The 25,675-nt window shown below is 41.3% G+C and overlaps 1 protein-coding gene across 2 annotated transcripts in view; it reads left to right on the top strand.

Moving 5' to 3' along the window:
• Positions 1–25,675, top strand: part of LOC141052855 (serpin B8-like) — a 53,675-nt gene that overhangs the window by 7,493 nt on the left and 20,507 nt on the right. Inside the window, exons 2-6 of one of the 2 annotated variants that reach the window (XM_073550162.1) lie at positions 10,111–10,293; positions 13,285–13,422; positions 15,427–15,544; positions 19,170–19,312; positions 25,420–25,578. In XM_073550162.1, the coding sequence (XP_073406263.1) occupies positions 10,129–10,293; positions 13,285–13,422; positions 15,427–15,544; positions 19,170–19,312; positions 25,420–25,578 (723 nt within the window). In that variant the 5' untranslated portion in view covers positions 10,111–10,128. The remainder of the gene's footprint in view (positions 1–10,110; positions 10,294–13,284; positions 13,423–15,426; positions 15,545–19,169; positions 19,313–25,419; positions 25,579–25,675) is intronic. The other variant, XM_073550163.1, reaches the window with a different exon arrangement.

The raw sequence follows: 25,675 nt of genomic DNA, 5'->3' as shown, positions 1-25,675 counted from the left end.
AAAGGTTATAAAGCCATTTCTAAAGTTTTTTGACTCCAGCGAACCACAGTGACAGTCATTATTCACAAATGGCAAAAACATGAAACAGAAATGAACCTTTCCAGGAGTGGGTGGTAGACCAAAATTATCCTAAGAGCGCAGCGACGATTCATGTAAGAGGTCACAAAAGACCCCACAACAACATCCAGTCCTCACTTGCCTCAGTTAAAGTCAGTGTTCATGATTCCACCATAAGAAAGAGGCTTGGCAAAAATGGCCTTCATTGTAGAGTTAAAGACAAAAATCACTGCTGAGCAATAACAGCATAAAGGCTCATCTCAGTTTTGCCAGAACACATCTTGATGATCCCCAAGACTCTTGGGAGAATACTCTGTGGACTGATCAAATACATGTTGAACTTGTTGGAAGATGTATGTCCCATTACATCTGGCATAGAATAACACAGAATTTCAGAAAAGGAACATCATGCCAACAGTAAAATATGGTGCTGGTAGTGTGTTGGTCTGGGCCTGTTTTGCTGCTTCAGAACCTGGAATAGGTGCTGTGTTAAATGGAACCATGAATTCTGTCAACCAAAATAATTTCTAAAGGAGAATGTCCTGCCATCTGCTAGTAACCTCAAGCTGAATCACACTTGGGTTATGCAGCGGGACAATGATCCAAAACACACAAGCAAGTCCACATCGGAATGGCTTAAGAAAAACAAAATAAAGACTTTGGAGTTTCCCAGTCAAATTCCTGACCTTAATCTGATTGAGATGCTGTGGTATTACCTTAAAAAGGCGGTTCATGTTCGGAAACCCTCCAATGTGGATGAATTACAACAATTTTGCAAAGATGAGTGGGCCAAAATTCATCAGAGCATTGCAAGCCCTTAATGACCGGATCAACTTTTTAAAATGTGACCAGTGTCATTTTATGTAGTAATAACTCTGGAATGCTTCAACATATCCCATTGATTTTGAGACTGTGTTTTTGTGACACATTATACGATAATAGTAAAGTTAGGTTGATCTGCTTTACATTTATTTATATAAATATCAAAAATTTGGCAGCAAATTTAAATAATTAGAAATTTTCAAATTTTAATGATTATCCCTTCAATCCAGACAGCTATATCACACAAAAACAGTAATAAATAATATTTCCCTCATGTCTGCTTTACATCAGCCCCATTTGGAAAATGTTGTTTTATTTTGTTAGCATTTTAGAAGGTTTAAAAATGTAGCAGTAACTTTTCATTTGTTTGAAGGAAATTTACTAAACTCATTTTTATATGGACATGATCAGTTTTGAAGGGACTTTGGGGTTCCTTTATATTGGACACCCCCAAATGTGATACCATTTTAAAATCCGTACCCCTCAAAGTACTCAAAATTGCTTTCACGTATTTCATTAACCCTTCAGGTGCTTTTCAGGAACTAATGAAAAATGGCATAATAGAAATGAAAAAGTTTATTTTTACTATCCAAAATTTGATAACAGGCCATTACAGCCAGCAGATGTTAATGCCATTATTTGGCCATGAACTGCCATGGCAAACATCAGGACCATACAATCATGATCTCAGAGTACCAATGGGGTTAAATAGGGAGTTTTGACATTCTGTTAACCATTTAGATGCTGTAGTCACAATTGACAGCAACATCTGAGGGGTTAAACGTCCATGGTCGGTGCCAACCCTGATCATGACTGATTCAGCAAGTTGTCAGGTATAACGTATAGCTGACAGTTGCAGAATTGTCACTAAGGGCAGAGACACACTGGCTTATTTCTCCTGCAATAATCGCATCGCACTCCATGGACTGGCCCGGCACCTCTCCTGACCTGAGCATGACAGCATGATGGATTACTATGCAGCTGTCAAACTCAGGTCAGGAGAGCAGGCAGCCAGTGCAAGTTTTACAATGCGATTCTCGGACGAAAAATACGCCAGTGTGTCTCCGCCCTAATTCAGGAATGCTAGCCTCTTATATCGCAGGTCAGTAAAAAGACATATTGGTGGTCATTAAGTGGGTAAAAGGCTCATTGGCAGTTATCAAAATCGCTTGATTGAAGTTGTTGCTAAGTGTGGCACAATCAGTTATTATGTTTAGGGTTCAATCACTTTTTCACACATGGCCCTGTAGGTTTGGATTTCTTTTTCCCTTTTTAATAAAGACCTTCATTTAAAAACTGCATTTTGTGTTTACTTGTGCTATCTTTATCTATCATTTAAATTTGTTTGATGATCTTGAAACATTCAAGTGTGACAAACATGTAAAAGAATACGAAATCAGGAAGGGGCAAACACTTTTTCCACACAACGGTATATAGATATAGGGAGTCATCTGGATTCTTTATTTTCTGGCATATCCTGTAGAGCTTGTTTTCATCCAATTTTCACACTAGCTGCCATTAGTCTTATACTTCTTGTTCTTTAGAGAAGGCTCTTTAGCAGTCTCATTATCATGACAGACAGTGTCACAGTGAAAGGTAACACATCTACAGACAGGATCCAGCATTTGCAATAATTTGCAATAATTACAGCTCGCCTCTTGCCCCCTCTCTTCACAATGCGTTTTGAAGAAAAGGAAGTACCGTATTAGTCTATTATACCTGGTGGCCAATGTGAAAATGTAGGGATATATTCAAGGAGTTCTGATTTTTTTTTTTATGAAAAACTTGAAAAAATTCAATTTATTTTTACAGAATACATTCTACATAGGAACCTGATTTAAATAATAGGTCATTTTTTTATTGACTCATTCCCTTTAAGATATATCATTTTAGATGTTTTGTGCTTCCAGGGAAGGTGTTTCAGTGCTATACTTATTGCAGTAATTCTTGTAAATATTCTAGGCTTTAGCACAGGGCGGAATATGTTTTTAATGTATTTTCATTAGAGGACTCACCTTTAATGAAACAGCTTTCATGTGACTGTGATGATATCACTAAAGAACAGTTGTCACATGACGTGGTATGAAGAGTATTTTTGGTATCTTTTTTTATTTATAAGACACCCTGTAAGAAAAAGCTAGTGAATGCAGGTGCACCTACTAGATGTAAATACTATGGTGTATGTAAGGGTTAGCGGAGAGGTTTAGAAAAAGAGGGACTGTGGGCAAGTGGATACTCAGCCACAATTGACAGGATTATCTTTGCTGCCATGCCATCAAACTTCATGAACTTGCGTCTTGACAATGGCACTTTGTCTATTGTGTATACAGAAAGGCTCTTATATTTTTCTTTAACATTTACCTTTATGCTTAAATTATGAACTAGGACATGATCAAGCATAATTTTTATTATTGCATGCATAGAATTATATATATATTATTCCAGAGAGGAAAGAGTTACTGTAATAACAGGTCTGTGTTAAAAAAAAAAAAAAAAAGGCACTGCGACATTCCTACAGGAGAACAGTACTGCCTTGTTCTTCCTATTATGTCACATAAGTAGGATCTTTCTGGCTTTTTTCTATATATGAAAAATGTTCATATCCCCTATACACTATGTAAACATTTATGTAAAAATTACCCAAAGTACTAGCAAGCAATACAAAAAGAAACATTAACCCATTAATCCCCCAGAGGTATTTTTATTTTTGCATTTTCGTTTTTTTGCTTCCCTTTTTCCCAGAGCCATAACTTTTTTATTTTTCCATCAATATGGCTGTGTGAGGGCCTGTTTTTTGCAGGACGAGTTGTACTTTTGAAAGACATCATTGGTTTTACCATGTCTTGTACTACAAAATGGGAAAAAAAATTCCAAGTGAAGTGAAAATGCAAAAAAAGTGCAATCCCACAATTGTTTTTTTTTTTTTTTTTTTTTTTTACTATGTTCACTAAATGCTAAAACTGACCTTCCATTATGATTCTCCAGGTCATTATGAGTTCATAGACACCAAACATTTTTAGGTTCTTTTTTATCTAAGTGGTGAAAAAAATTGCCCGTTATTGCATTATAGTGCAATGTCACGGCGACATTATGACTTTTTTCTCGCTACGCCGTTTAGCGATCAGGTAAATCCTTTTATTTTTATTGATAGATTGGGTGATTCTGAACGCGGCGATGCCTAATATATACATGCTTGAATTTTTTTATTGTTTTATTTTGAATGGGGTGTAAGGGGGTGATTTGAACTTTTATATTTTTCAATATTTTTAAAAACTTTTTTTTTACTTGTGGCATGCTTCAATAGTCTCTATGGGAGACTAGAAGCTGCCATAACCCGATCAGCTCTTCTACATACAGGAGATGATCAGTTTGCCTCTATGCAGTAGAGTTATTCACTGGCGATCACGTGACGGGGTCACCGCTGGGCAGATTTTCGGCGCGATTGCCGGAAGCGCTTGTTAAATGCCGCTGTCAGCATTTGACAGTGGCATTTAATGGGTTAATAGCAGCGAGTGGATCTCGATTCCACCCGCCGCTATTCTGGGCACATGACAGCTTTTCAAAAACAGCTGACATGTCACAGGAAAGATGTGGGCTCAGCACCGAAGCCCACATCAAAGGGAGGGAGTCCAACATCGGCGTATTATTATGCTAAACTTACATCACATGTCAACTCCCTGTCATTGATGCGGGCTCTGTAGCAGAGCCTACATATTTGCTATCAGATGATGGCTGTGATATTCAGTCATCATCTGCCTGGAATGTGATCACAGGATTTTAGTGCTGCTGGAGGAATTATCACAGATAAGTGCATTTGCCTGTCAACGGAAAATGCAGACTGGCTGACTCATAAAAATGAACAAAGGGAGGATTGGGTCAGACTTCTTGACACCACCAAATGATGACAGCGAAACATAACCTCCAATGTAGTGTCTATTTGGGAGGTGTATTCCCATGCACCTCTTCACACCCACACATGGTTATACACTTCCTGATTTTTGCTATTTGGTGTTGTCCTCCTCCTCCTTCTCATCCTCACCGTACACCACGACTCGATCACCAGAGTGAACGTATTCCTTCCTGCTCCAGCCACTCTATTTTTGGCAAGGGTGTTGTGATGGCCATCACTAAATTTCAAGCAATATGTACCCCCCCAAGGGGAAATGTTTGCCAGCCCATACACTTAGTGTAAGGGCATTACAAGTGTAGGAGACCCGCTCCTTTACATTGGGCCTCTTTTTTAATGAGGGTTAACATGTTCTGTGCTACTACAGCCAGTGTCGAATTATTAACAAGGGTGGGTGGTTATGCTGGGCGTAAAATACTTGTTGAAAAAAAGATTGAGTTGAAACCCACAGGGGAATTGTTTGCCAGCCCATACACTTAGTGTATGAGCATTACAAGTGTAGAAGACCCGCTCTGTTATGAGCTCATTTTCTGCTCCACCAGTTGAGAGTTCTCCTTCCGTTCTCCCTCTGGTGGTGACAGGACGTAGTGAGGTTGGTTTAATTGGTAGTGATCTGCCACCTGGTGAGGAAGATAATGATTGGATCTCTGGAGTATCAGACTGGATATAAGACAGCCGATGCCCTATCCTGGTGCTGGTGATTGTCTGCTTCTCATGTCTTGGACTCAGCTCTGTTCCAGTCTTCTCAAGTTAAGTTTGTTTTGTTAATGTTCACACTTGCTCTTGTTGGTCAATTCAGATTTTTATGTGGTCAGCCATCCCGGCTGGGCTGTGCTGAATTTCCACTCTTATTTATCTGTATTTGCCAAATTGCCTTTTTTTTGTCCCTTATTAGACTGGCCTCTTTTTGCTCTGTCTCAGAATATTTCAGAGTGCTGATATAGTGGGAGAAGTCTAGTGACTTCACGGTTAATTTTGCTATCAGTTGTGTTGGACATTTTGGTAGGGTTTTTGGCAGATTGCAGACAGTGTCTTTCCTTTCCTGTCCTTTCTAGTTAGTTTGGCCCCATTGTTTTCTCAGCCTATTTTCCTACCTTTGTGTTTTCATCTTGTTTCACCGTCAATACATGTGGGGGGCTGTCTTTCCTTTGGGGTCTGCTCTGGGGCAGTTAGTTTTCCTCTTTTCCTGCTTTAGGCTTATTTAGCTCTCCGGTTTTGACGAGGCATCTAGGACCACCGTAGGAGTGCTCCACGACTGCTGCTAGTTGCGTGTTAGGATCAGGGGTCTGCAGTCTGCATAGTTACCAACCTCTTTGGTTTTCTGAGACTTAGCTTGTGCTGTTTTGTATTTCCTCCTCGGAGACCCGTTCATAACACCGCTCCTTTACATTTTTAATGAGGCCTTCTTCCACATCTCATCATCCACTGCCAGTGCCACTAGATCACCAGGGTTAACGTGTTCCGTGCTGCTACAGCCAGTGTCGCATTATTAACAAGGGTGGGTGGTTATGCTTGTTGAAAAAAAGGTTGAGTTGTACCTCACATTTTTTGATCGCTTTCAGGCTGGGATCACATTTTTGTGTTTTACGGTAAGCACATACTATGTGCTGTGTAAATTCCACAAAAATGCAACCACATTTGTGCGCTAAAAGATGCCTAAAATGACGGGACACCACGGGGACTTGAGAGAGAGAGATGCAGGGTGCCCAGTGACTACCAGAGAGCAAGGTGTCATACGTTCCGTGTCAGTGAGTACAGCGCAAGTGCCACATAAGAGAAAACGGGTACGGGGCAGACATTTGCACCCTGATTTGCCAGTTGATACTTGCCAGTCTACGTTGGACCTGAACAGCGCTGCGGCCTTAATTGACTCGGCCGCATCAGCTTTTGGACTAGGGACTCAGCGGAAGGTACCAGAGACTGACTGTTGCTGTCAGAAGACAGAGCCTCATTGCCTACAGGACCTTCCTGGATAAGCACCGCGCCAGCCGTTGTTGGCACTAATGATTTCCCAGCAGGAGTCACAGTCTTAGGACATGTTAAATGTTTCACAAGAACTGCGGTTACCTGATTCATTGTTCCTGAACTCTGCATATCCTTTGCAAACTGAACCTTAATTCCCTCCTTTAACTGTTTACCTCCCTGCGTGGAGTATGCCCCTGTTAAAGTGTAGTTATTAACTCTTGCTCTGCCTTCTGTCTGTCACTGCATCCCGCAACATGTTTTCACTTGGCGTAGTCCGCAGGATGCAGTCCACAAGCACAAGGTTGACAGACCAAGCGGCTGTGGTGCCCCTAGGGCTAGTATATCATTGGGGAAATGTTGAGCACTTACTATGGGACTGGACTGAGCAGATCAAGGGTATGTTGAGAATGCACCCCAGGACCCCCGCAATGCAGGCAGAAATTGCCAGCAAGGTGGTCTGTCATGTTCCGGCCCCCACATGAGCGAGACACTTTCGCCAAGGTGTTACAAATCCTAGAGGAGATGCACAGGGATCCCACGGATGTTGGAGAATTGTGCATGCACTTGTTTAGTCATGTCCAAAGGGAGGGGAAGTCCATGACTTGATACATGAATGCTCTACAGGAGATCCATGCTGCCATCGCTAAGCGGGATGACGTAGGCATAGGGCCTCCTGATATAATTCTGAGGGATCAGCTAGTGGCAAGCTTTAGAGATGCGCTGCTTAAGCAAGCTTTGCAGGAGCGCCTGTGTGCTAGGCCGTGTACGACTTGAAGAAATTGGGAAAGAGGCTCGCATAAGGAAGCAGGAGCAAGGGACTGTAGCCTTGGCAGGGATGGTCAGAAGCTGCGAAGTACCTACCTCGAACGAGGAAGAGCTGAAGTGGTCCCACGAATTGCCCAGGGAATGCAGAAAATGAGGGCAGAAATAGAGAGCCTGAAGGAAGCCCTCACTGATACACTGGAGATTAATCCTATACCCCGGGGTAACTTACAGCAAGAAATAGGAGAATTTAGAGGAGAGATGCGGAGCGTAAGAGAAACTTCAGCAGCAGCCCCAGAATTTAATCTTGCATCCTGGGATGAACAGCGATTACAGAGGGGGTATGTCTCTCCTGGAGGACGACAATACAGACCAAAGTGCCCACCAGACAGGCACAGAAGTGAGTGTTGGACTTTTGGGAAAATGAGACCTGTCAAGGAGTTGCCCTACACGAAACCACCGACAGCAAATATTCGCTCACCCTTCCAAAGGTCATACTCACTGAAGAGACCACAGTACCTAGAAGAAATGGTACGGTGAGTGGAGAAGAACCTCACCCAGAGCAAGGCAGAGCCATGGCGTCGGACACCAAGAAGTGAGAGAGAAGGCACTGTCTACCTACAGTGAGATGTCGGCATTCCTCAGGAGTGTGAAGGTGAATCAGGTTAAACACTGATCCAATGGTCTCATCTATGAAACTCAACATAAAGAAGGGGATAAAGTGCCAAATGTCCCTGAAATGCTCACTCTCATGGTTCCTGAGTGAGATGAGGAAGAACCACTTGCCTTGATCTCTGAAATGGATAGTTTGCCCCCTGCCAGCCCAAGGGTAGTACGTAGGTCTGAAACTCCACAGATGGCTGCTCCATTGAGCCTGGACATTCTCCCGTTCTCTACAACCCAACCTGAACTATGCCGTGCTGAGCGGACGACAGCTGGAATACCTTCTACTCGCTATGACCAAGACCAATTTATTTGACAGCATATGGTGAGAGAAATGGAGGAGTGCGAAGTCTGATGAAGGAACTCTTGCCTTTGGAATGGTGAGCTAAAGGAGAGGGGGAGTGTAAGGGAGAAGACAGGGCTGTGGGTACCTGCTTTCTGTAACCGGAACTGTTGAGGCTGCCTTCCCTGTTTCCTGGGGGAAGGAATAGAGGACTGGACAGGCCCCATGACCCAGGAAGAGAGGGCATGTTTAGTCAGAGAACCCAGCCGGAAGCTGAGGTAGAAGCGTGCAAAGCTGCAGAGAGGCCCCCCGCCGTCAGCGTGTGAGCAGCAGGGCAGGCAGCACACTCCGCACCCGAACCACCGGCGCTGCGATGGACTGAAGCAGGCAGACCCGGTGGCCTAGAGACAGTTTTGGTTTTGGCAGGTGGTGTGCAGCAGGCTGAGAGGAGTGCTCATCCCCAGAGAACGGGTGCTGTGCAGGTCTGTGTCCGTTAACCCCTGCAGCCAACCGCAGGGACTTGAGAGGTGTGCGGGGTGCCCAGTGACTACCAGAGAGCAAAGTGCCATACGTTCCATATCCGTGAGTACAGCGCATGTGCCACATAAGAGAAACAGACAGACACTTGCACCCTGATTTGAAAGTTGATACTTGCCAGTCTATGTTGGACTCGGACAGCGTTGCGGCCTTAATTGACTCGGTCGCATCAGCTTATGGACTAGGGGTTCAGCGGAAGGTACCAAAGATCGACCGGTGCCGCTAGAAGACAGATCCTCGTTGCCCACAGGACCTTGCTGGATAAGCACCGCGCCAGCTGTTGTTGGCGCTATTGACTTCCCAGCAGGAGTCACAGTCTGAGGAACTTCTGATATGTTAAATGTTTCACAAGAACTGCCATTACCTGATTCATTGTTCCTGAACTCTGCATATCCTTTGCAAATTGAACCGTTTATTGCCTCATTTAACTGTTTATCTCCCTGCATGGGGTATGCCCCTGTTAAAGTGAAGTTATAAACTCTTGCTCTGCCTTCTACCTGTCACTGTATCCCACAACCTGCTTTCAGTAGTATAGCATTTCTGATACACTATGTCTTTTTCCTCATGTGCAGGCATTGCAGGACATTAGATATCCATAGTTACAAACACTGATATAGTGACAGTAAGTTAGCTAGTTGGTAGTGGCCATAACCATGGATACCTGAGGTCCTGCAATACTTACCTGTACATGACGAAAGAAACAGCAAATCAGAAAAACTATGCTACATTTCTAATTGGTGGTATTTGCTAATATTATAATTATTACACCTACTACATATTGGGACATGATCTTGGAGGTAGAAATCCACTGGGACTGCCTGTATTCTGCAGATCCCAATCAGAGTAGAGTGAAGTTTGAGCATGTGCAACTCAGCTCCATTCATTGCTGATGGGACTGCTGAAGATTCCTCTGGTAGTCCTACATCTTGGGGTTCTTGAGAATCCCAGTAATGTTCCCAGTGTCATCAGTAAGTTATACCCTATCCTACAATTATGGAAACCCACTTTAATTTAGGCAAAGTCTTAATATTTTATGTTACTTTGATGAACTGAATTTACTGTCAGAAAATGCATAAAACAATCAAGTTTAGTTCCAACTGTGCTTCATCCGCAGGTCAAGAAGTTGTTGAAGATGGATTTAAGTGATGTAAACAACCAATTTGCCATTAATGCTTTGAAGGAGATTGGTGCAAGCAATGTGGGTCAAAATATTGTTTTTGCTCCTTTGAGCATAATAACTGCACTTTCAATGGTATTTCTAGGAGCTAGAGGTAACACTGCTGCACAGATGAGCAAGGTAGGTCATAAAATGTATATAAATCTTTACTAAAGTCATATCAAGTTATCTTGAAAAAATACAAATCAGCCATATACTGTAGTGACATTACACTTCTAATCTTATAGAAGGGAATGAAGTCATGACATCACTGGTATATGCATTCATTTCTTAATCAGTAGGAGACCAACTGCAGAGGGATCTTAACCCCTTCATGACTAGAGGTATTTTCATTTTTACGCTTTCGTTTTCTACTCCCCTTCTTCCCAGAACCATAACTTTTTTATTTTTTGGTCAATATGGCCATGTGAGGGCTTGTTTTTGCAGGACAAGTTGTAATTTTGAATGACATCATTAGTTTTAACATATAGTATATTGCAAAAATGGAAAAAAAATCCAAGTGCGGTGAAGTTGCAAAAAAAAAAGTGCACAGTTTTTTTGTTTTTTTTTACCATGTTCACTAAATACAAAAACTGACCTGCCATTGTGATTCTCCAGGTCATTACAAGTTAATAGACATCAAACATATCTAGGTTCTTTTTTTTTTTAAGTGGCGAAAAAAATAGTTTTGTAAAAAAAAAGGCGCCATCCATTTTTCGTGATCTGGGGCTGGGTGAGGGCTTATTTTTTGTGCGTCGAGCTGCCTTTTTTATAGACACCATTTTGAGTTAGATACAATCTTTTGATTGCCCTTTATTGCATTTTGCAATGTAGTGGCGACCAAAAAAACGTAATTCTGATGTTTTGAATTTTTTTCTCGTCACTCTGTTTAGTGATTGGATTAATTCTTTTTATATATTGATAGATCGGGCAGTACCAAATATGTGTATATTTGATTTTTTAGTGTTTTATTTTGAATGGGGTGAAAGGGGGTGATTTGAACTTTTATAATTTTTATTTTTTTAATGTTTTTAAAAACATTTGTTTTTTCTTTTTGTATGCTTCAATAGTTTTCATGGGAAACTAAAAGCTGCACACTACACACAGGTGACGATCAGAACAATGACAACCGACAATGACAACCATAAAGGTCTGCTGGAGACCTCTGGTTATCATGTTACCCATCGGTGACCCGCGATCATGTGGCGGGGTCACCAATGGGTGGGATTTACGACACACTTCCGGTAAGCATGAGTTAAATGCCGCACTCGGAAATTGACAGCAGTATTTAACTAGTTAACAGCTGCGGGTGGATGGACTTTTTGTATATATCAGCTGACATGTGCCCATAAAGGCGCGGGCTCAGCGCCAGAGCCCGCACCAAACAGTTTGAGTCCTACATCGGCGTACTATTATGCCCTAGGTTGGAAAGGGGTTAGTAATCGTTAAACACTTGAATTGAACTAAATTGTATTTCTTTGTGCTAGGGATAACTCCATACATAGTTTTTTAAACAGCAAATGCTGAACTGAGTTCAATACCACCAACAAAAAACAATAACATTTGAAGGTAATCCATCTCCAGGTTTTAGTCATCCAATTTTAACGCACAATGTAGATACAGGGACCCTGATTTCAACAATGTGTAACTTATTAGGCTGCTTGATGTTGTTTTGATAAAATCACTGTTTTATCATCAGATTACCACTACAGTGCTAGTAAACTTGCTGCCAGGTAGTCCTCGATATTCATGTATAACGCTATCCAGACCACTGATTGGCAGCATTCTACCTAGGCACAGTGTGCACATGTACACAGAAAGATATTAACCAGTGGTGTAGGTAGGTTTATACAGCATTTAAAAAACTGGTAGATCTGCAGACGATAAAACAGTGATTTTATGAAAACTACAGCAAGAAGCCCAGTAAGGGATGTATCATTGTCTCTGCCCTTTCATCGTGCTGCTCTCAGATGGTATAGCAAAAATCTGATGACAGATTCCCTTTTATTAGTTCTAAGCTCTACATAATGAATGAGCCAGCTCTGCCAGAGCATGTGCCAATCTAGGGAGCTGCTCTTTGTTCTGACAATTAGTAAACGGTCCGAAAGGGAAAAGGGGGGGTTGACTCCCCTCTATGATGCCTAAATGCCTTAACAGGGCTACTTAGATGTCCTGTCACTTGCCATTCATATTTGTTTTCTGATCTAAATTTAGTTATTTTCCAGAATCTGGCATTATGCTTATTTTATTGTTCTTGCAACTCCCTATTTCTCAGGTATGGCCTCCTCCTGATTGTATGTAAGGCTAGTTTCACATTAGCGTTTGGAGGTGCAGCGGATGCTTGCCGTGAAGCTCCGCCCCCTGCCACGCTTCCTCCAGTCAGCTCCACCTATGGACTCATGACACTGCATGTGACCTGCGTACCCTATCTTTAACATTGGGTATGCAGGCCATGCGCAGGTATAGGGTACGCAGGTCGCATGCAACGTCATGTGCCCATAGGCGGAGCTGACCAGAGGAGGTGCAGCAGGGGGTGGAGCTTCACGGTGAGAGTCTGCTGCGCCTCCAAATGCTAATGTGAAACCAGCCTAAATATGATCTTGATAGCCAGCGAGGTATGGTCATGAAGAAGATGAGCACAGAGAAGAGTAGAGAATCACTCCACCTTGGCAAGTTTAGATTTACATTCAAAGAAGAGTGGACTAGACCTCAGGAGCTGTGAGAAAAACAAAATAAAAGAAACCCATCAGAGTTAAGAAAATATTGCCATTTAAAACCAGTAACCTTTTTTTTTATAGAAAGTGGCAAGTCCTCTTTAGACCCACTATATACTGATAATAGTGACTATTACTACTTGTTTTTATAAATTATTAACAAAAAGCCTAGTTATCTACCTGCAGTACAATATCATAAGAAATACAAGGTCACTCATTCTGAACACCACATTCACTGGAGCTTTATTCTTTAATTAAAACTACTGTATATTCTTCCAAGATTCCTTCCAGAGCAACTCATAGACCTAATCCAAGGCAGAGACGTAATTTAATTTTTATTACCTTCCTTATTTACTCAGAATATATTTGTGATAAGAATAATAATAACCATTACTAATCAATTATATTATTATTTCAGACACTGCATTTTAGCGATAATAAGAAAGTCCGTTCCAGTAGCACAAATCTTTTCCATGAACTAGTGGAAAATGAAGATGATTATGTACTGCTGAACGTCAACAAGTTATTTGGGGAAAAGACATTTCAATTTCTTCCCGTAAGAAAACCTATATTGAACTTTTGATTAAATCTACAGTATATGCTACCTACTGAAAAGTAACTGTCATTATGAAACACCTTTTGCTTCTACGAAAGCCGATGTGCTAACAAAACTGTGAATCATTTTATTTACTGAGGATTTTTTTTTATTTTTATAGTGCTCACCACTAAGGCTGTGTGCACACGATGCATTTTTTTAAGCGTTTCCGCAGCGTTTGAGCCGGCTCAGACGCTGCAGAACGCTTAAAAGATGCATCAAATTAATTAGCATGCGTTTTTGGCTTTCTGTGCCAATGCATGCGTTTTTAACCGCTCAGGAATCGCTTAGCGGCTAAAAGCGCAGCATGCTCATTAATTTCCGCATTGCTGAGCGTTTTTAGCCATCCCCAATGATCCCAGAAATCGCGTGTCAAAAAACGCGTCAAAAATCGCGCAAAAAACGCGCGGAAAAAGACGCGCGATTTCTGGGAAGGGGATCCTTTTCCTGAGCGTTTAAAAACGCTAGCGTGGGCACATAGCCTGAGTCTTGCTTCTGCCGAATTTGCCTTGATTGCTGAGATGGATGACCAGAAGTGGTCATCATTTGGTAAAATTCCACACAAAAGTTTGTTTTCAGTAAATAATATGATTGGAAGTTTTTCTGGTCGGTACAAGTTGTGTGGAATTACAGAAAGCATGTAAATTTGAATTCATTATTGATACACTGTAAATACCAATTATATTGTATTTTGGTGCAAACCTGCACCTGCTCATAGGAGATGTAGATTGAATTTTTGGACTTTAACACAGCCTAAAACATTTAAGTTTGTTAAGCCATGTGCATCTTTTAATCCTTTAGCAAGCTATGACATACATTTTCGTTATAGATCAATAAGGAATATATGAAACATTACAGTCTCAGGAGCTGAGACTGCTTCATACCAGGCAGATCCGTCTGTGCCTGTAACTACAGTCGCCCGATAGTGCTCTAATAACTGTGGTTTAACTGCTGCAAGTCTCTGAGAATGGCATTTAAATGATAACAGTGATGGAGCCAACACAGTATTGGGGAGATGATTGATTACCTGGGCTTAAGTCCCTAACTGCCATGGTAGTCCTCTCACGAAGTTCAGCTGCAGGCAAAGTTCCACTGAAAGTCCATAATTTCCATATATTACTGCAATAGCAAGGGATTACAGCATATTTTATAAGCGATCAGGTGATCGTAAGTTCAAGTACCCTATAACGGCTAAAAAAAAAGAAATTATAAAAACATATTTGGTATCATTGTGTCCCAAAAAGTCCAGTCTATCAAAATCTAAAATTACTGAAACCATAAGTTAATCGTGGAAAAGAAAAAAACGAAGCACCAGAATTTAGTTTTTTGATTACCGTGCTAATCAAATAAAATACAATAAAAAGTCACCAAAGCATCTTATTTATGCCAAGATGGTATTAATAAAATCAGAGGCTCCAGCTTCCTTGAAACCTGATAGAGTACTATGGATGGGAAATTTAAAAAAGTTATGGGAATCAGAAAATGACGACAGAAGCAGTTTTTATTTTAAAATTGCAGAATTGTTTTCACACCTAAAATAACCAAATAACTGGACAAGTTTGGTATTGTCATAATTGTACTGACCTGAGGAATCGTGTTACCAGGTCATTTGTACTACACAATGAACAGCATAAAAACAAAACCCAAAAAAGATGGCAGAATTGGGGGAGGTTCAAAATTTTACACATTTTTGGAATTTAAGTGATGGTCCTCTTTGAAATTTTGCGTGGGAGTCCACAAGTTAGCCACTGATGATAAGGTTGGCTAATGGTAAGGGCAATAACAAAGGGTAATTAAATGACTGATTGTATGTCTTACAATTATTATGCTGAAGTTTTCAGACTGAGTGTAGGGGAAAGCTTTCTTTAGCCCAAAACTTGGGCATCAATAATGGAGCCTACAAACGTGGACTACTTTTATCTATCGATTTTCGCTGTTTCTAACACACATCACATCTTTTCTCAGACATTTCTGGATGACACTAAGAATTTATATAATGCAGGTTTGGAACAACTGGATTTTCTGAGTGACCCAGAAACATCAAGGAAGTACATTAATGACTGGATTACTCAACAGACACGAGGTGTGATTAACATTTTATTCATAGCATTAAGATTATAGCTGATACATATTTACCCCTCTACACATTTATCAGCTCAAAAGCTTAAGGTTTCATTCAATATAAAATTAAAAAAAGAAACAATTACGTATGTCTACATGATTGTATTTTATTGTGAAATGAATTATTAAAACAATATTCTAATATACCTTTGTTCATTTCCTCAAGATTTTTAATTCAACATGATCAATATGACCTCTTAATGAGTATCTGCAATTAAGGCTCCTGACAGTGGGGTACTTGCTCTAACAGGCAAAGAAAACTTCCATTCCACATGTTTTCCCTTTTCATGCCAAGGTTGATAGGGGTTTTGATGGGCTGCTTTGGCAACTCAAGGCCAGGGTTGCCAATTGTCCAGAAATTACAGGACAGATTCCCTTTAAGTATATTTCTTGTATGATTTTACAGTTAATAGTAATCATTGTTATTGTGTTCATATTGTGGTGTAGTGACCACTGTGTCTGCTAGGGGCACTGTGTGGATGTCCCAGGAGAGAGGATGAGTGGCAGAATACTGAATGACTGTTATGTATCTCAAGGTGGGTGGCCTTGGGATGGAGACTTGTGCGTGTGTTGGTCAGCAGTGATACTGCTGAGGTGATGTTCCAATGTGTTTGGGAAGTCTCCAGGTAGCTGGTGAGACGGGCAGGACCAGTTACCTACAAACCCACCCAAGGGGTGTGTTTAAGAACGCTATTGTAAAGTGTGTATGAGTGGTTGAAGGACCTGTGATGAGGTCATAGCCATGTGACCTGGTGGGCGTGGCTACGGACCATGTAAGGTGGCCAGGGTAGGTCACATGGAGTGAATGCAGGGACCCGGTTGGTCCGTTTTGGAGGGTCCCATCTGAGAGAGATGGGGCTGTCTTCCTGACAGCAAGTGAACACTGTGTTTAATGGCTGCACGTGCCTGATAGTTCACTGGAGGGAATGGACATCTGCAGTAAGCTGAAGCAGCCATGGGGTAAACCCTGATAGGGGTGAGATATCTGTGAGGCTGAAGAGCCTGTGTATGGAACATTGCATAACCTGTGTGACACAGGGATAACAGAGTGAAGCTCTGTCATGGACGCTATGCTGTTAATATGAACTTTATGTTGCTGGTCATGGTTTATGATGCCTAAATAAACCACTTGGACTGTGATTGTTTTATGGAAAACCTGTGCCGGATGTGATTTCTTGGCTGCCAAGCGAGTATCCCCTACCCGAATGACAGCGCTACCTTACAATATGAATAGACAACATTCACGCAAACATAACCATAAATAATTAATTATCAGCCATATATAAGTCATTACCTGGAAATATATAAATATATGTCATGACTCATGAGTTATTTCAAGAGTATTCTTCTAATTTTTTTTTATTGATTGGTGAGGGTCTTGGTACTGATTCCCCCAACAAAAGCTAAAAAAGCCTCTTTGCAGCACACTGTTCAGCTTTCCCTGACAATGTACACAAAATAATATACAGGTATAAATTGGACTTGTCATGTCAAAAAATAGTGTCACCCTGCAGATATTGGTTTAATCTGCAGGTTAATAGCATTATAAACTGCCAGGTCGCCACACTGAAACCCCAGCTGCAGGAAAGAAATTAGCTTTTTTCATCCAGGCAGCCTCCAGCTTTCAGTAATAGAGGCATGGCTGGCTTCAGTTACCACTCAGAGCATAGTGAGTGACAGATATAACTCTGCCCTGGGCATGACAAACAGCCGACTCAGCAGTGCATCAATACTGAGACAGCTGTCAGTCAGTTGCAGGAAGTGGTTACAGCTCCCGTTTGGTATTGTGACACTGCAGCTATGCAGGTAGCTGCAAGCTCCACTAGATGACAATAGAGTAGAAGAAGGACAGCACATCTGCAAGAGCAGACCTGCAGCTGCAGTGAGGCTACCACCAGGTGACAGCAGAGCAGTCAAACAAGCCGAGTCAAAACCTAGACAGTCACGCAGTACAAAGGGAAAAAACAAGCACAGAGCCAGTGGAGCACCAGAGGGTCAATACCAGTCCAAGGCAGAAGTACCAGAAGCAAGAGACAAAGTCAGGTCAGAGCCAAAGCCAAGTCAAACACCGGGAAATCCAAAAACAAAGGGAAACTGTTGTGAGTTCATTTTCCCCTCCGTCACTGAGGCCTGGTGAACTCCCTATTCTAGTGAAGGAAGGTAGTGAGCCTGATTATCAGACACCTGGGACTAATGAAGACGATTGGCTGAGTGGAGTCACTGACTGGATTTAAGGCAGCCTACGCCCTTTCTGCCCTGCGGGTGATTTCTCTGTGGACTCTTGGACACCAGTCTGATTCCTGCTCTCCTAAAGCTAAGTTTTCTGTTTTGCCTTTTTGCATCTAAGATTTGTTTTTGTTTTTCTTGCTTTTTGGATTCTGCCACTCCCTGCTGGAGTGTGCAGTGTTCCGTGAGCTCTGTCTTCTGAAGGTACCTGAGTGCTGATTTAGTTTTTGAAGCTTAGTTGCTTCAGGGCCATTTTTATATCAGCTTGTTGGCTTTTGTCTCTGATAGGGTTTTGGCAGATTGCAGACAGCAGCCTTCCTATCCGTTCCTATCTAGGTAGTTTTTGGGCCCCGTCTTTGCTCAGCCTGTCTTTCTGTCTGTGTAAGTGTTTTCTTCTTGCTTCACCGTCATTATATGTGGGGGGCTGCCTATTGCTTTGGGGTCTGCTCTGGGGCAGTTAGATTTCCCCTTTCCTTCTTTAGGCCTAGGTATCTCTCCGGCTGTGATCGAGGGGTCTAGGTCATCGTAGGAACCCCCCACGGCTACTGCTAGTTATGTTGATAGGTTCAGGGGTCTGCAATCTGATAGTTTCCAACTTCTCTGGTTTTCAGGACTTAGCTAGCATTTCTGTTTTTGCCTCCTACGGTGACTCAATCATAACAGGAAACACTAAGACAACACGGGCAGAGAGGAAGGAACAGACACAGGCAAAGTTAGTAAGCGCAGCAGGACAAATCAGGGTACTACCAGAGTCAGATACACATGCCCCAGGCAGAAAACATAATGGATATTGCCTGCAGAATGCAGCAGGGAGAAATAGCTGACTTGAAACCAAAACGAGGCAAGGCAAAGTTAACCTCTGACATGACTAGACCGGGAAAAGGGGCAGATCATGGATCATGACAGCTATGACTGAAAGCCAGGGGCTGCTGGGAGGAATAAAGTTAAAATCCTCCACGTACCTGGACCCTCAGTGCACAGCTTTAGAATGCTGGTAGCCTCATATCTGTTGGTTAATAACATTTTTTGACATGACAGGTTCCCGTTAATAAAATTTCTATGGGCTTATTCTTCACTTTGTGTACAAGGTAATTGACTTTCTATTGAGTTGTACATCATTCATTGTGCATTCAGGCAGAAGCTCAGAGATTCTGCCTGCTGTGCAGCATGGTGCGGAGCAGCGGGGGTCTTACTACCTGAACACCCACTGAGCTGCTGAATGTTAGGTAGTACCTATCATTTAGAAAAGTTGAGCATGTTTTTTACATAACATATCTATATAGAAATTAGGCTAATTGCTAATGTGCGCATTTTCAAATTTGCTATCATTAATATCAGAATTACCAATTTCTCTTCTGCAGGAAAAATTGAACAATTGTTACCAGATCAATCAATTTCTACAACCACAAAATTAATCATCGCAAATACACTGTATTTTGCTGCAAACTGGACAAAACCATTTAATGAAATGAAGACTTCCAAGGCTCCCTTCACAAAACTATCGGTATGTCTTATTTACATGTTGTCCTCGTAAAGCAAAGGTTGGAGTTAGAAATGTAAGGCCGGCGTCACACTTGCCGTATGGAAAAATCAGTCTGAGTCTCCCTGCCGAGAGTCGCAGAAGTGTAATGCGATTGTCATGCAAGTGCAATCTGATTTCTCACACCTAGCATTTGATTTACATCCGAATGCATTGCGATTGCTATCCGATTGCAATGCAATTTTAACGTGAGCTTTTAATGAAATATTCTTCAAAACACACACATACATACATACATATATATATATATATATACACACACATACACACACACAGCTCTGGCAAAAATTAAGAGACCACTGCAAAATTTTCAGTTTGTCTGATTTTTCTCTTTATAGGTATATTTTTGAGTAAAATGTAAATTACTATTTTATTCTATAAACTACTGACAACATGTCTTCGAATTTCCAAGCACTAAATTTTGTATTTATTTTCAGAAAATGAGAAATGGTCAAAAGAACAAAAAAATGCTAAGAAATGCTAAGAAAACAAGTTCATAATCATTTAGAAACAACAATACTAATGTCTTAACTCAGGAAGACTTCAGAAATCAATATTTTGTGGAATAACCATGATTTTTAATCACAGCTTTCATGCGTCTTGGCATGCTTTCCATCAGTCTTTCACATTGCTTCTGGGTGACCTTATGCCACTTCTGGTACAAAAATTTAAGCAGTTCTTCTTTGTTTGATGGCTTGTGACTATCCATCTTCCTCTTGATTACATTCCAGAGGTTTTCAATGTTGTTCAGGTCTGGAGATTGGGCTGGCCATGACAGGGATTTGATGTGGTGGTCCTTCATTCACACATTGATTGACCTAGCTGTGAGGCATGGCACATTGTCCTGCTGGAAAAACCAGTCCTCAGAATTAGGAAACATTGCCTGAGTAGAAGGAATCAACTGTTTTTCCAGGATAACCTTGCATGCGGCTTGATTCATACGTCCTTTGCAAAGATTTACCTGCCCAATTCCAGCCTTGCTGAAGCATCCCCAGATCATCACCGATCCTCCACCAAATTTAACAGTGGGTGCAAGACACTGTGGCTTGTACACCTCTCCAGGTCTCCGTCTATCCATTAGATGACCAGGTGTTGGGCAAAGCTGAAAATTAGACTCATCAGAGAAGATTATCTTAATCCAGTCCTCTATTGCCAATCCTTATGGTCTTTGGAAAACTTCAGCCTGGCTCTCCTTTGCTACTCATTGATGAAAGGCTTTTTTTCTAGCTTTACATGACTTGAGCCCTGCCTCTAGGAGCCTGTTACGAACTGTTCTTGCCATAGATGTCACCCCAGCTGCCATTTGCCATTCCATTTGTAGGTCACTTGATGTCATCCTGCGGTTGCTGAGTGACATTCGAATAAGATGATGGTCATCCCTGTCAGTGAGTGGTATTTGCCCTCTGCCGGTCTGTAGCTTTGTTGTCCCCAGTGTCTGCTGCTTGACCTTGTTGTAATTAACTGCCGTCTTGCAAATTTTAAGGATGGAGGCAACATGACTCTCACTATATCCCTCTGCTAGTAAAGCCAGAATTGAGCCCTTCTTTTCCACACTCAAGACTTTTCTTTACAACCCCTTTGGCATGATTAAAAGTTATTTTTTCATTCCTATTACTTATGGGATTTTACTACCATTTGTTTTGCCATCCAGCTTTTCCTATTGCAACAGTATTGTGAGCACCACAGCAGGTTTTCTTTATACCTTCCTTCATTAAATAAGATTTGGTTCAGGTGATCACCTAATCAGAAGCACATTAAGTAGAATGAGGTGTACTCTGGTTGGAATTCAACTGACACTGGAATGGAATGGCTGTCAGACATGTAGATAAGCTGATTTTTATAAAACTGTGCAGTGGTCTCTTAATTTTTGCCAGAGCTGTATGTATATATATATATATATATATATATATATATATTAGTTAGATAGATAGAGAGATTAAAAGCCAGCAAATCAACTGCAGCGTATAGTATAATCACAGCGTGACAGGTTAGAATAGAATAGATAGAATAAATACATACATGTCAATGACACACACATATATGCAGTGTGTCCGTAAAGTCATGGTGCACCTTTGACCAGTCAGTGGAAAGCAACAAAAAAAAACGATAGAAATGTGAAATCTGCTCCAAATAGAAGAAAAACTCTCCTACTTTCATACCTATTCAGTACAGTTCAATGTGTGCTCCATTTGTTGCCCTACACACATCCAAAAGATAGTGAAGTTCTTGCCACGCACGGGTTAGGACGCCTGGTGTAACAGAGTGAATAACGTCTGTGATTCTCTGTTCTAAGTGATTAATGTCTTTGAGACGTTCAATGTACACATGTTGCTTCACATAACCACAAAAGTAAAAGTGCTTCAGATCCGGGGATCCGTGGTATACTTGTATACTTTCCTGTGACTCGTCAAAAGTGCTCCATGACTTTACGTACACACTATATATGTATTTATATTGCATAGAGAGATAGATAGAAGAAAAGCCAGTAATTCATCTGCCGTGTTCTGTAAATTCACTGCAGGAGCCGACAGGATTGAAGAGCTGGATTACATACAGTAAATACAAATAGAATAGGTAGATAAATAGATGTCAAATACAATTAGTAGAATGTGTGTGCAAATTACTGTACATGTATTTATTTAATAAAAGATTATTTTTCGGAAAAATATGGCGTGGGCTCCTGCACAATTTTCGTAACCAGCAGAGGGAAAGCCTACAACTGGGGGCAGATGTTTATAGCCTAGGAAGGGGGTAATACCCATGGAGCTTCCCAGGTAATTAATATCAGCTCCCAACTATATACTTAGCCTTTACTGCCTAATAAAATAGAGGACCCCAAAAAATGATGTGAGGTTCCCCTATCATTAATAACCAGTAAAAGCTATGCAGACAGCTGCATGCTGATATTGATAGCCTAGGAAGGGGCCATGGATACTGCCCCCCGGCTAAAAACATCAGCTCTCAGCCACCCCAGAAAAGGAGCATCTCTAAGATGCGCCAATTCAGGCCTCGCTCTTCCCACTTGCCCTGTAGTGGTGGCAAGTGGGGTAATAGTTGGGGGGGTTGATGTCACCTTTGTATTGTCTGGTGACATCAAGCCCCGAGGTTAGTAATAGATAGGTGTCAATAAGATGCCCCATTATTAACATTGTAGGAAAATGCTGACACCCAGAAAAAAGTTCTTTAATTGAAAGAAAGACATAGACTCCTTTAATAATCTCAATTAAACCATACTTACGACCTCACCTAATTCCACTGAAGCAGATCAATTACTGGCTTTTCTACTATCTATCTCTCTATGCAATATAAATACATAAACTGTATATGTGTGTTTATATATATATATATATATATATATATAAAAACAAATCACTCACTAAAGAACCAGTGGTATATCTGTTCAGGGAGAGTAATCATTCAGTCACCCTTAAGTTCCTAAGCACATACAGGACCATTAGTGTAGATGAGTCACAATAGTTCACCCAAAGTTACCTCTATATGGCTGAGTCTCTGTTCAGACCATATGCGGTATTGCCAGTCTAAAATTCAACAGACGATATTGCTTCTCCCGCGATGCTTGTATACACCCGAGTCCTTGTGCCAGTAATATTGCCGTTCCTGATACAGATGGAAGCAGTGGTGGCAAGTATCATTGGAAGAGGTGGGCGGTTTGAAATATGCACCATGGCAGGCAATGTCCCGGCCGGTATACAAGCATCGTGGGAGAAGCAACATCGTCTGTTGAATTTTAGACTGGCAATACCGCATATGGTCTGAACAGATACTCAGCTATATAGAGGTAACTTTGGGTAAACTATTGTGACTCATCTACACTAATGGTCCTGTATGTGCTTAGGAGCTTAAGGGTGACTGAATGATTACTCTCCCTGAACAGATATACCACTGGTTCTTTAGTGAGTGATTTGTTTTATTCTTATTTGCATCATTAGATATAATTAGCACAAATATACATACATTTTTAATTTTGGATTACCACTCGGACAAACAAGGTGGTGTTGTCTGCAGATTTGCTGCTGTTATATCCTCCACGCAGCGCCACTGGTTGTTTATTATTTTCATGTATATATATATACACACACATCTATTCTATGTGTATATATCTATTCTATCTATTCTATTCTAACTTGCCATTGTGTGATTATACTGTATGCAGCAGTTGATTTGCCGGCTTTTAATCTATCTGACACACTCCATCCACATGAGGTCTGGCATTGTCCTGCACTAGGAGGAACCCAGGGCCAACCGCACCAGCATATGCTCTCACAAGGGGTCTGAGGATCTCATCTCGGTACCTAATGGCAGTCAGGATACCTCTGGCGAGCACATGGAGGGCTGTGCGGCCCTCCAAAGAAATGCCACCCCACACTATTACTGACCCACTGCCAAACCGGTCATGCTGAAGGATGTTGCAGGCAGCAGATCACTCTCCACGGCGTCTCCAGACTCTGTCATGTCTGTCACATGTGCTCAGTGTGAACCTGCTTTCTTCTTTGAAGAGCACAGAGCACCAGTGGCCGATATGCCATTCCTGGTGTTCTGTGACAAATGCCAAGCATCCTGCATGGTGTTGGGCTGTGAGCACAACCCCATCTGTGGACGTCGGGCCCTCAGACCATCCTCACGGAGTCAGTTTCTAACCATTTGTGCAGACACATGCACATTTGTGGCCTGCTGAAGGTAATTTTGCATATCTCTGTCAGTGCTTCTCCTGTTCCTCCTTGCACAAAGGCAGAGGTAGCGGTCCTGCTGCTAGGTTGTTACCCTCCTACGGCCCCCTTCACGTCTCCTGGTGTACTGGCCTGTCTCCTGGTAGCACATTCAGCCTCTGAACACTACGCTGACAGACACAGCAAACCTTCTTGCCACAGCTCGCATTGATGTGCCATCCTGGATGAGCTGCACTACCTGAGCCACTTGTGTGGGTTGTAGAGTCCGTCTCATGCTACCACGAGTGTGAAAGCACAACCGACATTCAAAAGTGACCAAAACATCAGCCAGAAAGCATTGGTATTGAGATGTGGTCTGTGATCCCCACCTGCAGAACCACTCCTTTATTGAGTGTGTCTTGATAATTGCCAATAATTTACATCTGTTGTCTATTCCATTTGCACAACAGCATGTGAAATTGATTGTCAATCAGTGTTGCTTCCTAAGTGGACAGTTTGATTTCACAGAAGTTTGATTTACTTGGAGTTATATTCTGTTGTTTAAGTGTTCCCTTTATTTTTTTGACAAGTGTACATACAGTACATAATGGTCTGTAAAAGGACTTTGTTTCATGGATGTGTGAAATAGGCTTAAGACCTACTCCAGATATTATCAATCAGTGTTGAACAATGATCCAATAATAAGAACTTTGCTTGTACGTACCAGTGACTTTCCATGGTCCATTTGAAAAAAAATGTCAACATGTACTTGTTTGGTCCTTTCTTACAGACCAACCTAATGCATGTAATTAACAGCAGCTTCTGCATTTGGTCGCTATGCAGATCAGCAAATGGAGCTGTGCATAAAGCTGCATTTTGCAGATTTTAACAAGCTCGTTCTTTTCATACAGCCATCTGAACTTGGCCTAAAACAGATTATTTAATTTCATCACCATTTACTGCTACCTCGTCCTTATATACAATATGTAAACAAGGATAGTTTCACTTTGCGCTGTTTATATGTATAAGGTAGCATTGATGATATATATACATACAGTAGAGTAAAACAAATGAAAACTGAGATATGGTGGGCAGCATGGTGACCTTTTCGAAGCTGGGGTCTTGGGCTCAAATCTCACCAAAGACAACATCTGCAATTAGTTTCTATGCTCTCCCCATATTTATGTGGGTTTCCTCCACGTATTCCAATTTTCTTCCACTCTCCAAAAATATACTGATAGGTCATCTAGATTGTGAGCACCATTGGGGACAGTGATGATGTCTGGAAAGCGCTGCGGAATATGATATTGCTATATAAGAAAACAAAATAATTGTGAACTTAGCTGTCATTTCTGTATGTTCTTATAAAAAATAATCAGGATATTACTTTTGACTATTTCTCAGAATGAAAAAGTGATGGTAGATATGATGCAGATCACAAGTTACTTCAAAGTAAAATACATAAAGAATCCCGGCTTAAAAGTGTTGGAGCTTCCTTACGGTGTGAACCAAGACTACACAATGGTTTTAATTGTTCCAGATAATAATTCTGTGTTTAAACTGGTAAGATTAAGATGAGACAAAAAGCACACATTTGTATTAAAAGCTAAGAGAAATGTATCAATTTAGTCCATATTCCTAACTAATTTACATTTCAAGG

Source organism: Dendrobates tinctorius, unplaced genomic scaffold (assembly GCF_039654945.1).
Source record: "Dendrobates tinctorius isolate UK_male_01 unplaced genomic scaffold, ASM3965494v1 ptg000163l, whole genome shotgun sequence".
NCBI lineage: Eukaryota > Metazoa > Chordata > Amphibia > Anura > Dendrobatidae > Dendrobates > Dendrobates tinctorius.
Note: the sequence above shows the minus strand (reverse complement) of the source record. Positions and strands in the feature narration are given on the sequence as shown.